Genomic DNA, 13,209 nt, shown 5'->3' on the forward strand with positions numbered 1-13,209 from the left:
AGAGGGGCCAGGACGGGGGACATTATTACAGAGAGGAGCCAGGACGAGGGACATTATTACAGAGAGGGGCCAGGACGGGGGATATTATTACAGAGAGGGGCCAGGACGAGGGACATTATTACAGAGAGGGGCCAGGACGAGGGACATTATTACAGAGAGGGGCCAGGACGAGGGACATTATTACAGAGAGGGGCCAGGACGAGGGACATTATTACAGAGAGGGGCCAGGCCGGGGGACATTATTACAGAGAGGGGCCAGGACGGGGGACATTATTACAGAGAGGTGCCAGGACGGGGGATATTATGACAGAGAGGGGCCAGGACGGGGGACATTATTACAGAGAGGGGCCAGGACGAGGGACATTATTACAGAGAGGGGCCAGGACGGGGGACATTATTACAGAGAGGGGCCAGGACGGGGGATATTATGACAGAGAGGGGCCAGGACGGGGGACATTATTACAGAGAGGGGCCAGGTCGGGGGACATTATTACAGAGAGAGGCAAAGACATACTGATAGGGAATTTAGATTGTGAGCCCCATTGGGGACAGCGATGATAATGTGTGCAACCTGTAAAGCGCTGCGTAATGTTAGCGCTATATAAAAAAAAATAAAGAAAAAGAAAGAAAAAAAAAGAGAGGCCAGGACGAGGGACATTATTACAGAGAGGTGCCAGGACGGGGGACATTATTACAGAGAGGGGCCAGGACGGGGGACATTATTACAGAGAGGAGCCAGGACGGGGGACATTATGACAGAGAGGTGCCAGGACGAGGGACATTATTACAGAGAGGGGCCAGGACGGGGGACATTATGACAGAGAGGGGCCAGGACGAAGGCCCAAGGGAACCTAATTACACCACTGTAGCTCAGCAGAGTGCATCAGCCATGAGAAACTTAGATATAGGGCTCAGCAGAAAGTTTCACCCATGAGACGCTTAGATACAGGGCTCAGCCACGAGAAGCTGAAATACGGGGCTCAGCAGATAGCACCACCCATGAGAAGCTTAGATACGGGGCTCAGCAGATAGCACCACCCATGAGAAGCTTAGATACGGGGCTCAGCAGATAGCATCACCCATGAGAAGCTTAGATACAGGGCTCAGCAGATAGCACCACCCATGAGAAGCTTAGATACAGGGCTCAGCAGATAGCACCACCCATGAGCTTAGATACAGGGCTCAGCAGATAGCACCACCCATGAGAAGCTTAGATACAGGGCTCAGCTTTGGCTGGCACCACACACCACCCCTCCCCCTCAGGCTCAGTGACACTAACTGACAATGTCAATCAGTGAGTGTGCAGTGTGCAATGCACAAAACCGGAGCACAGTTCTCTTGTATCCCTCCGCCACGTAGCCGGGACTAACATGCGGAAGAGTATCGCGTTGTCAGGCTGTGCTGCGCCCTGTAGTTGTGAGGCGGCGGGAGCTGGAGACAGAGCCAGCTGTGGATCATGGTTTAGTACGGGCGGGCGGCGGAGGATGGAGCTGCTGTGCGGGGAGAGCGGAGCGGCGGTGACAGCTCGCGCTAAGGGTCACAGTCCCAGGTACCGGGGCCCCGGCTGTAACGGCAAACTGGAGGAACTTTCAAAAGCGTTATCAGCTCTGCTCTTCTCTGATAGGCTGGTTTGTCCCTGCAGGCGTTTCTGATTGGTTTCCAGCCTTTCTGCCGTTGATCTTTGATTCTGATTGGTGCGTGTGTGTGAACTCGTTGATAGGCTGAATGTTCGTTTGTGCACTGTCATTGGCTGACTTCCTTAGAGTCGTGTCCTGTGATTGGTCGCCAGCTCACAGCTGAGATTCTCGCATTGTTAGAGGGCTTTTCCATAAAGACTATGTATTTCCAGGATTCCAGTCATCCTTCCTTCTCCCCTTCCTCCAGACACACATCCTGCAGGAAATCCAGAGAGTGTGAGATGATCTGGCCCTGCCTGTTATACATTCTCATTGCATATTTCATTCACTATACAAAAAAATGCATTTAAAGAGTGAAATAAAACATTTTTTTTTACATTTCGCCTACCTGAGGTGGAGATATTAGCAATCGGCGTATTTGGCACCTAAACAGTTAATTTTTTAAACAGTCCATGTGGGCAGTACCAGAGAGATTTCACTGGGGGGCGTGTACTTCTTCTTCTCTATGACACTGACCAATCGTAAGCAGGCAGCAACACCCTGGGGGAAGAAGAACACGCCCCCACACCTGACTCCCTACCAGGATCGCACCTCTGAAATGCCGCAGTCAGCCCTTACGAGGGGGGGGGGGGGGGGTGGCACCAATGGCCGCTCTCTGGAAACCCTACTGACCCCATCGGGTAATCTAAGCAGTGACTGAGGGGGCTCCTGGACGGAGGGGCACTGGCCGCCCCCAGAGGTGTGGGCGTTGGGCATTTCCCCAGTTTTCTGACATGAATCCTTCTTTTCCATATCACAGGCACTGACATGCCCTTGGAGAAATGGCCGGATCCAGCTCTCCGGACTCGTCCGTCTCCATTTCCTCCCTCCTGGCCAGCTGCAGCCTGGGGAGTAGCCGTAGTGACACCGCCCGACCCGCGGCCTCCATACAGTACAAGGACCGGCTGTACGACTCTGCGACCAGGGCCCTGGAGGACTACATCATGGACTATGAGGCGGCCAGCACCGGAAGGATCACCATCCGCCCGTCCTCAACACTCCCAACTCCGGCCCGGAGAGGTACGTAAGGCTGCGAGGGCACGGGACGCCTCAGAGGACGGACGTACATCATTCCCAGTGTTCCCAGTCTGCTCACCAGTCATACTGGCAACAAGTGATGCGCTATTCTTGAATACTAATCATATATATATTTTTTGCAGCGCATTCCTCGGTTCGGCCCACACGGTCCCTGACGCGAAGCGGATTCGTGGCTCGCGATCCCGACCTGCTCAGCCTGACCACGGACGACCTCCTTGGGTTCCCCCCCGACGGGTCGCTGCCCTTTTCTCAAGCAGCCCGACATAGAAAAAACCTGAAAAAACAACTGGGATTCTCTCCTCACGTGACGGCTCTGGCTTCTCCGTTAACCCCTTCGTCTCTCAGAGCAACGGACGTCTCGGCTCTGGATCTCCGAGACCACCGACTCCGCTCTCAGGACCTGCGGAGGCGGAAAGAAAAAAGTCATCCGGACCGAGAAAACGACTGCGGACTTTCCAATGTTGCGAACCCTCTGCTCTATACGAGCTACCCCCGCTGGTTAACCAGTCACAAGTCTGAGCTGGGGGTGTCGGGCATCTCCAGTATACCGGATGTTAAATATCCACTCTGGATACGGGACCACCGACTCCTGGAGGATGTGGATAGCCACTGGACTAGGCGCAGAGATGGGCCCATTACTAATCTTCCCAGCTACCCATCCGACGCGCCATCGCAACCTTCACAAATGCCACGTTATGGCCAACGAGGTGACAAAATGGTTAATTCCAGCATTTTCACGGAAAGAGTAAAGTCTTCTGCCCGGTGTGATTTGGATATCGTGCAGCATTTCCATACGCCGGCGATAAGTAAGCATCACCCCACCGCTGGCGTTTTCCTCCTTCCTGCCGCGCTCTGCTGGTCAAACATCATCATAACTTGTTTTATTTCTTCATTATAGGTCGTCCCGAGGCGATATCGGAACAGACAGGGGGCGCCGCCGCCGAGCGCAAGGACTTGTCCCAGCAGCCTCCACATCATAATCAAAGCCCCCAAACCGAAGAGGTCCTGGAGGCCGAGCGATCCTGGGAGCGAGTCCCTTATTCCTAGTAAGATATTCCCACCATCACGTCTAATGTTGTGTTGGTCCTGCGCCGGCATCCGACAACATAGTCTTATTTAAAGGGTCATTTTCTTGGTTGTCACTGAGGTCGGACCTTCGTCATCCATTGACGTGCCCCGCAGGGATGGAGCATTTCACTGGGGGCGTGTACTTCTTCTTCTCTATGACACTGACCAATCATAAGCAGGCAGCAACACACTGGGGGAAGAAGAACACGCCCCCACAAATAATGCCCTTCCAGGATTGCACCTCTTAAATGGTGCAGTCAGCTCTTACGCAGGGGGGGGGAAATAAAAGCCGAGTGCTGAACAGTCCTATAGACAATGAGTGGAGTGGGAGCGCTCATACCCGACCACCTCTACAGTCCGATGGGGCGTTTCAGAGGGATCGGGGAACACTCCAATAATTGGACCCCAACAGATTTCTAATGGGGGGTAACCCTTTCACCTTACATCTCAGTTGTCCCCCAAGAGTCCACCGACACCCCTGACCTTCCTGTAACCAGGAATCTTTGGCCGAGGTGCTTGTTAATCGTTGACAGGGAAACGAGCCGCAGCCGGACGCTTAGGGTATGTTCACACAATGGGTTTTTTTTTTTTTCATGCATTTTTTTTTTAGAGAAAATCTGCACTGAAAAAAAGTGCAGAGAAAATGCAAAAAAAAAAACCACACACAGAAGATGCCTGGTTTCTTTTTGAACATTTTTTTAAAGTATTTTCATCTTATAAATGCTCACATTCCATTTATTAATTGATTGCTTAATATAATTTCAAAAATATTTTTTTTTTATTTTTTTGGGGAGAATTGCCCCCCATCCACCCCAAAAAACTTGCGAAGGTGGTAAAAAAAAGTTAAAAGAAAACTCTTTAAAATGTTAACAAAAAAACTTTGGGGAAAAATAAACCAGTGTTTCCTGCCTTTCTGTTTGAAAACCTTGAAACGTGGTGTGAACACAGCCTTACTATGGGCGAAATCTGGTTTGTTCATCCGTCAGTGTAAGCGCCAACGTGCGTTTCCCCAGCAAAGGTCTGAGGTTCACACTTGTTGGCTCCACTGATCTCTGCTTTTCCCAGTGGAATTAGCAGCACGCTGCTTTTTTTTTCTGTGGCTGATTTTCTAACACTGTACGGACAAAGATCTGCGTGGAAATTTGCCGCGGCAAGTGAATGGGGTTTCTGCAATCCTGCTCACATGCTGCGGAAACGTTTCGCCATGGAATCCGCTCCAAATCCAGCAGATGACTACAGGAACAAAAATGTACATTCACTCATTGCGGGTAAATTTCAGGTTTTTGGGGGTTTTTTGGTGTCGCAGTTTGCCCAAAATCATTGCAAAAGTATAAAGTTTTAAAAAATGGAAGCAAAAATAACAAAAAAATCCTTTTATCCACAATATGTGAATTAATTCTAATTCCCCCATTCACACACATGTGACCATGGACGCTCGCTGCTATGATGTCTCCCATGTTCAGTAGCAGTAGCATGGGCTACAGTATACAAAAGTACTGAGCAGTGTAGCAGTGAATTCAGCAACCTAATGGTTTCCCTATTCCATATTGGTAGTCCGACAAGATTGTTTGTTTATTTTGCCATACAGAAGTATCAAAGTGTATTATTAACGGCATTATAGGGTAAATAATTATATATTTTCATTGGACAGCAGCAGTATGAGGGACATATGTGCAAAAGTATCGAGCAGTGTAGCTGTGAATCCAAGCACTCAAAGAGATAAAACACTTAATAGTTTTTTTTTTATATATATTCGCTTGTACTATTGATTTATGGGAGGTTTCGTAAAGCAGTGACCATTTTATTATCGTTGTCAGCAAGTCTCCTGTCCATGTCCTGTGTGAAGACGAGGAAAATAGAGGGCTCAAAGCTTTCAAATCAAATCTTGTGGAGGATTTCCTTAAAAGTTGTGTCCAGCAGGAGAACACGGTAAGTTTCATCTTGTGGTGTTTTTTGTTTTTCATAGAATTTCCTCCTAAACTTCTCTGTAATAAAACTCTTGCAGTTTGATTTGGTTTTTAGCTCTTCTGACTGTACCGTCCCTATACAAAAAATAAGGCAATTACGGTAGATGTTATCTCGGCTTACAGGCATTGTCACCGCGGTTTGACAGACTATTTCCAGTCAACTCTTCAGGCCCTCATTCACATTAGATAAAATTCAGCTGATCCCGCTCATCTAAGTGGGATCAGCCAACCATCTAGTGTACGGTGGTCTCTTGACTCTCCCCAGACTTATGGTGTAGAGTTAATAGAAGGATTCGCCTGTTGACTTTCAGTGGCCGACCCTTTTGATCTCCGACTTACCCTTTTGGTCTCCGGGAGATAAACCACTGACCGAGGAGTCTGCCGAAGGCATTTATGCACTAAGTACTTTTTCCATTTGCATTATTTATTTATCCTGCTATTACCAAATGTTTTTTTTTTTTTAAGTCCTGTGATATTTTGATAGTACGAAATGGGACCTAACTTCCCCTGCCTGGAACATGACATCACAGGAGGCTGGGGCTGCACTCGCTTCCCTGCAGAACAAGATGTCATCAGGTGTCTGCTCTACAGTCACTTACTGCAGTTTCTTGCATCACTGCCTCCTGAAAATTTCCTGAGTCCTGGGTGTTGATAGAGCCTGTAGGAGAAGTGACCGAGGCGCCAACACTCTGCTTCAGCCCCCACGAGCCACAGCTTCTTATTAGGAAAGGAGACTATTCGGGGGCAGTGATAGATGCCGGGAGAGAGACACCAGCACCACCCCACAGCTTATATCACCTCCCTCAAAACAGCTAGTCATCAGAGGGTTGTGCGGCTGTCACTCACATTTCTTCTATCGCCGCTCCCTCGATGAGGTTCTGTTCCAGGAGGGGCGACATACACTGCAGAGAAGTGAGTGCAGCCCCAGCCTCCTATGTTGTCCTATTTCTCAAATGAAATGTCACAGGTAGTGAAGTGAAAAAAAAAATCATAGAAAACGCAGTATAAGGAGAATTGTGGGGAAATTGATAATAAAGTGAATTACATAAGTGCCTTGGGTGTAAAAAAAAAATATATTTATAAAGAGCGTTTTAGGTATCGGACCAATCCTTTAAGCCCCAATATACGTTAGACTAATGGCGGCCGAACCCACCGATATCAATGGTTTCGGCCGACAGTCTCCCAGAGATAAGCCGATGCCAGACATGTCTGGAAACAGCTGTCTCTCCGTGCCGAATGAGAGCTCCTGTGTATAGGAGAGACCGAGATAGATGGCTGTAGATTGGCAGATACGGCCTGGGGGGAGGTTCCTGCTGCAGCCAGTTACTCATTTTTTATTTTTCACAAATTTTGGCTCCGTTCAAACAAAATGTCAAACCATATTCGTGAGGTGTGATATTCCATCTCCGACCTCTTATTTGGGACCTCCACCAAATATCCAGGAGCAGCGCCTCTCTTTCTGTACCTGCTTTCCTTGGTGGGTACCGTGTAATGCTGCATTTCCCCTGTGGTGGCGCTGAAGTGGAATTGAAAACTTGTCGTCAGCTTACTTTACATTGTACAGTTGATCTGAGTGGGACGTCATTATTTTTGGGGGACCCTTCTATTAAAAAGCTATTGTCCAATGCCGACAAAACCAAATCTTTCGCTATTTCTTAAGTGAAGACTGTTTTTCTTTTGTCTTCCAGGCCAATCCTTTTTCCGGAGGGAATCACCACGGCCCGGTGGAGGCTCTGAAGCACATGCTCTTCAATCTGCAAGCCTTCCAGCAAAATATCAGCCAGGATGGCAGCTCCGAGCATCTGCAGGAGATCCAGAAGGTGAGCGTACATGACCGTACATGAGTGCTCAGCTTGGCCGAGTGTCCATGTGTAAGTGAGAAGTAAGTTGTTATCAGACTCCTCTGACAGCGGCTTATCTCCCCTGAAATTTTGATCCTCCTCTTCCCCCAACATTATCTGTTGGGGAAGAGTCGGGAGACCACCATATATATCAAATGTCCAGCTAGTCCCTCCAACATCAGCGTGTTCTGACCACTTTCTTTTTTTATCCCTTAATGACCAGACTTAATTATGTTTATTGATTTATTTTCCACTGTAACTGGGGCATCCACAGAAGCTTTAGTTACAGGGGAAACCAGCCCATTACAGTGACATAAGATACTGGGATAGCAGATCTGCCCCGCCCGAGACGAGGCTGTAACGTGATCGCTAGGTCCACCCGAAGCATCGTCCATCATGACGCTCGCTGAGTGCTGTGTAGCCGGCAAAATAGAAAACCGAAGCGGGAATAAACCACTTCAAGGGTCCTCGGCTATCAGTCTCCGGACCTGCTCCTCCTGTTTTCTGCTGCAGGCGCTTTAACCATGTGTAATAAATTTACTACGGTGAGGGGTTTAAAGCCCAAAACCGCAGTAAATTTTTCGCACTTGGTCATTTTGGGGTTCATGTATGTGGGGGGGCTTAAAAGATTTTAAATAAGTTAAAAATACAATGGTCAAGCAGTCCTGTTGATGGGTATCTTAAGGGCTCAGGCAGACGTCCGTGAAATTCGGTCCAAGCTTGAACCAGACTGCCCGGGGGTCTCCCGACTCGAATTTAACAGCTCCATAGACTTATATGAGGATGTTGAGTTGTCGGGAGCAGACCCGAGTGTCACTGATGTCTGAAGCAGCACATAATCTAATAATGAGGAGCTCGTTAATGATTGTCCTTATCACCAGATCGGAATGAGGAAACAGACCTGACGACTTTTTGCACAATTGACCCAAGACGGTTTATGGCCGCAATTTATTAATGTAGTCACAAGGACATCAACTGATGAAATTACAGTAATGAAATCATTTATTAGCATTTTTTTTTTCTATTTTATTAGATTTCTACAGACGTAGAATCTGAAATCCAGAAGATGGACCAAGAGATGTTTCCAGTCAATAAGTCCCTACAAAAGTAAGTTCTGGCCTCGGAGTATTAAACCCATAATGTAGGAGACCGATTTTATTTTTGCAGTTTTCCTTTTTTTTTTCCCCCCCTCTTCTTCCAGGAGCCATACTTTTTTTTGTCCTTCTGTCCCTGCACCCATATGCAGGCATTATTTTTGCAGGATAAGTTGTAGTTTTGATTGACACCTTTCTTATTCCCGTATAATGTACTGGAAAATTCCAAATGGTGAAAAACAAAGCAAAAACACAATTCTGACATTTTTGAAGGTGTTCCAGAAAATGAAGTATTTTTCCCAGAGAATTATGACAGTTACATATTCTATTATACACATGTTTATTTTCTTTGAGTGTATTGGAACAACACAAAAAAAACTAAGAAAAAAAGGCAAAATGTACATGCGGTAATTTCACACAAAACCCTCAAAATGGACCGGACAAAATTGTGGGTAAACAACTTTGTTTCAAGCATGTGATGCTCGTTGAGACTCACATATGGCAAGTAACAGGTGTGAGCAATATGAAAATCACACCTAAAAAGATAAAAAGGGGAGACGTTGTCAATCATTGTATTGTGTGTCTGTGTGTGCCACACTAAGCATGTAGAACAGAAAGAGGAGAAGAAAACCAAGATTGTTAAAAAATATTAACAAACTCAAAGTTACAAGTCCATTTCCAGAAATCTTGATGTTTTTTTGTCCACGGTGAACAACTTAATGAAGAAGTTTTAAAACCCACGGCTCTTTAGCTAATCCCCCTGGTTGTAGATGGCAGAGAAAAATTGATGAAAGGTTGGAACACAGTATACTCGTAGTGGATAAACCGTCCCAATCAAGTTCCAAAGAAATTCAAGCTGTCCTGCAGGCTCTGGGAGTATCACTGTCATCACAAACTATCCGTTGATATTAGAATGAAAAGAAGTGCTATGGCAAGAGATTCAGGAGGGACCCCACTGCTGACACAGAGGCATAAAAAAGGTAGACTGCAATTTGACAAAATGTACCTTTTGAGAGCCAAAATTCTTCTGGGAAAGCATCTTGTGGACAGAGGAGACCAAACTAGAGCCTTCTGGTAAAGCACATCATTCTACAGTTTACCGCAAGCGGAATGAGCCCTACAAAGAAAAGAACACAGTACCTACAGTCAGATATGGTGGAGGTTCACAGATGTTTTGGGGTTGTTCTGCTGCCTCTGGCACAGGGTGCCTTGACTGTGTTGAAGCTATCATGAAATCTGTAGATTATCAAAAAATTGTATAGGTCACAATGTAGTGTCCAGTGTCAGCAATCTAGGTCCGCGTCCTAGGTCATTGATCTACCTACAGGAGATTGACCCCAAATATACTTCAAGAAGCCCCCAGAAATGGATGGAAACAATGCACTGGAGAGTTCTGAAGTGACAGCAATGACTCCGGATCTAAATCCCATTGATCACCTGTGGAGAGATCTTACATTTGCTGTTGGGAGAAGGCGCCATCACATATGAGAAACCTGCTGCGCTCAGCAGCCCATAACGTAATGAATGGAGCGGCGGTTGAATATTCGCATCGCTGCCCCAATCTATCTGGGATGAATGCCCCCATTCTGGCGATCAGTGCTGGTCCCAACAGTCAGATCCCCATCGATATTGTTGTTGCATATCCTGACACCTTTCAAAAAAATATTCACAACTTTGTAAAAACAAACAAAAAACTTCGTATTGCTATTTAACGAGACGCAATTTTTAGTTGTATGAGAGCGTTTGGGCTTTAAAAAAAACTTTATGATGAGCTATAGTTTTTATTGGTACCATTTTTGGCTTACATACAACATTTTTTTGATTTGCCCGTGATGCATTTTATGGGGGTGAGACCCGATGACCAATAAAAGAGCGTTTTTTTTGTGTTTTTTTTTTTACTTTTTTGCACTGCCTACAGACTATAGATCCAGAAATACCATATATGTTTGTTTTTTTTACTCAAATTTTTATTTTTGTCTTGGGAAAAGCAGATTAAAACTTTTTTTTTTTTTTTTTTGCAATTTACTGTTTATTCACTACTTTTAAACACTTTATTATTTTAATTACATTTCATGTATATATTTTAGTCCCCCTAGGGGGACTTAATGCTTGCTTTTACTATATGCTAAATAAAATAAACCTAAGGATCTCCCCCATTAATCTGCCTGGAACCTTAATGTCTCCTGTGTTGGTCTCTCCCCTCCAGGGCTCTGCACCATTTGTCCCGGCTCAAGGAGCTCGTAGGAGACTGTAACCAGAAGAAGGAAGACGATCAGCAGGGACTGCGGACGTAGCAGAGCGCCCAGTGTTACATTATAGCTTTAATCAGTATTTTATTATTTCACGCTTCATATATTTATTTTTATACCATTTCTTTGTGCAAATGTGCTTGCAGACATACATACTGGTTCTATTTGTGTGTTATATTTGGTCTTGCACCTTTTTTTTTTCGGATCATTTCTTTGGATGCACAAAATATCACTTCTTTAGAAAAGTAGTTTTCTGGCCAAATGGAAAACGGCGTGATCCGTCAGCTTTAATTTTTAAAGGGGCTGTTTAATCTTACATGGCTAAAATTACAATCGACTTTGTGAAATACCTCCAATAAGAAATGTAGTATAGTTGTTCTGATTCACCTTATGTCGTTTACCCCATGTGCGGTAGCTTAGGTATTCATGGTTACGACCTCTTAAATAACAGTTAGTTGCTAGTGGTGGTAACCATGGATACAAAGTTACTACAATGCCCTGCGCATGGGATAAGCAACTGTCACGGGGCTACCGCGACAGAGAGGTTCCAGAGAACCGCAGCGCTCTGGGCCTCGTTCACACACAGTGAACAGAAGCTCTTCTCCTGTGTTCTGACCTGCCTACATTTTGCCAGCAGTGCAGGAGTTAACCTTATTGCTGAGCTGCTGAGAGCTGGGTCTCTCAGCTGAAGTGGATTTTGTAATCTCATCCTCTATATAGACTCAGCCCTGACTACAGCTATTGTCAGTGATCAGTTCAGCTGCCTGGCTTGGAGTGTGAAGGAGCATAGTGTTGGTGTTGGAGGTTTATTTACAGAGATTGGTGTCTGCTGTTTTGGTTGTATGTTTAACCTGTTTTCCTTCCTAGTTTTTTCCTTCTCTTCCCTTCTCTGTGTTTCCTCTGTGGTTGTGTGAGCATTTGATGAGTTTGAGACTTTTAGTTACCTTGTCTGTATACCCTGTTAATTGTTGTAGGTGCAGTCCACCTCCCTTGGGGGGAGAGGGGGTCACTGATAGGGCCTGCACAGGAGGCAGGGATACGCTGGTGGCTGAGGCCTCCTAACAATCATAGGTACCCCTGAGATAAGGGAAAGCCAGGGCCCCATTATAGTGGCAAGGACAGGTGCGGGTCCCAGTACGCCGTCCTGCCCCTTTATCGCTGTTAACGGCGTGACAGTATAACTGACCATAAAAATTTTCTTGGTCCAATGTGGACCCCATTGCTGCTTTAGCTGGACAATTGCAGCAACTCAGTCTAGAGGTGGCTGACCTCCGCTCGGCGGTTGTACAGCGCTCTCCAGTGGCCACTGCAGGGGTTGCTACACCTCCACAAGCTCTGGGGGGGCGCGACAAGTTTGTTACATTCAGGGAGGCCTGAAAATAATACTTTAGGTTACATCCCCACACTTCAGGTTCTGAGGACCAGGTCGGGATTGTAATCTCGCTCTTACAAGATGATCCCCAAGCCTGGGCTTTTTCACTTCCCTCTGATGCTTTGTCGTTACGGACTGTGGAGGAGTTTTTTCAAGCCTTGGGTCTTGTGTATGATGATCCTGACCGCGTCTCCCTCGCTGAGTCCACAATACGTCATCTCCAGCAGGGAGATCGGCCAGTGGAGAATTACTGCTCTGAGTTTCGGAGATGGGCTACTGATACTATGTGGAATGATCCTGTACTTCGCAGTCAATTCTATCAGGGATTATCTGATAAGATAAAAGATGCCTTCGCCCTACAGGAGAGACCAGCCACTCTGGAGGCTGCTATGTCTCTAGCGATTCATGTAGACCGCCGCCTGCGCCAGAGACTTAAGGAGACGCCGCTTTTTAAGGGTGACTCAAATTTGGAGTTATCAGAACCTGAGTCTCTAGGAGAACCTATGCAGTTAGGTGGTGCAACTCGTTCTAAAGGGGCAGCAGTAGTGCGGCGTAAGGGAGGTGCATGTTTTTTCTGTGGCAGAAAGGGTCATTATGCGTCTGTGTGTCCTTCTAGAAAACAACCGCCGGAAAACTAGTGAGCCCGGGTGGTGGGAAGGTTGGCAACTCGGATGTACTTGTGTCCTCCATAGGTAAGCCACAATTTTTCTTACCTGCCGAGATTCGTCTTGGTGAAAATAAACTCCTAGTTTCTGCCTTCTTAGACTCTGGGGCAGGGTTTAATTTAATCGATGCTGGGTTCGTGCTGGCCCAGGGGTTTAAAACTCAGGAGTTGCCTAGACCCATACCTATAATTGCGATTGACTCTGCACCTTTGAGCCAAGGCACTTTCACCCAGATTGTC

The 13,209-nt window shown here is 46.5% G+C and overlaps 1 protein-coding gene across 1 annotated transcript; it reads left to right on the top strand.

Annotated features, from left to right (window-relative positions):
- The first annotated feature begins 1,390 nt into the window (after positions 1-1,390).
- Positions 1,391-11,108, top strand: C1H18orf54 (chromosome 1 C18orf54 homolog). The gene is made up of 8 exons (XM_069746008.1): positions 1,391-1,549; positions 2,437-2,696; positions 2,837-3,520; positions 3,613-3,760; positions 5,600-5,711; positions 7,438-7,569; positions 8,624-8,697; positions 10,891-11,108. Exons 2-8 carry the CDS (start codon positions 2,459-2,461, stop codon positions 10,976-10,978), a joined length of 1,476 nt encoding a protein of 491 aa, XP_069602109.1. The 5' UTR covers positions 1,391-1,549; positions 2,437-2,458; the 3' UTR covers positions 10,979-11,108.
- Positions 11,109-13,209: the final 2,101 nt, after the last annotated feature.

Source organism: Ranitomeya imitator, chromosome 1 (assembly GCF_032444005.1).
Source record: "Ranitomeya imitator isolate aRanImi1 chromosome 1, aRanImi1.pri, whole genome shotgun sequence".
Taxonomy (NCBI): domain Eukaryota; kingdom Metazoa; phylum Chordata; class Amphibia; order Anura; family Dendrobatidae; genus Ranitomeya; species Ranitomeya imitator.

Coding starts and splice junctions, on each gene's coding strand:
- C1H18orf54 (XM_069746008.1), top strand. CDS start 2,459: ATGGCCGGATCCAGCTCTCCGGACTCGTCCGTCTCCATTTCCTCCCTC. Junction 2,697..2,836: donor CCCAACTCCGGCCCGGAGAG/GTACGTAAGGCT, acceptor TATTTTTTGCAG/CGCATTCCTCGGTTCGGCCC. Junction 8,698..10,890: donor GTCAATAAGTCCCTACAAAA/GTAAGTTCTGGC, acceptor TCTCCCCTCCAG/GGCTCTGCACCATTTGTCCC.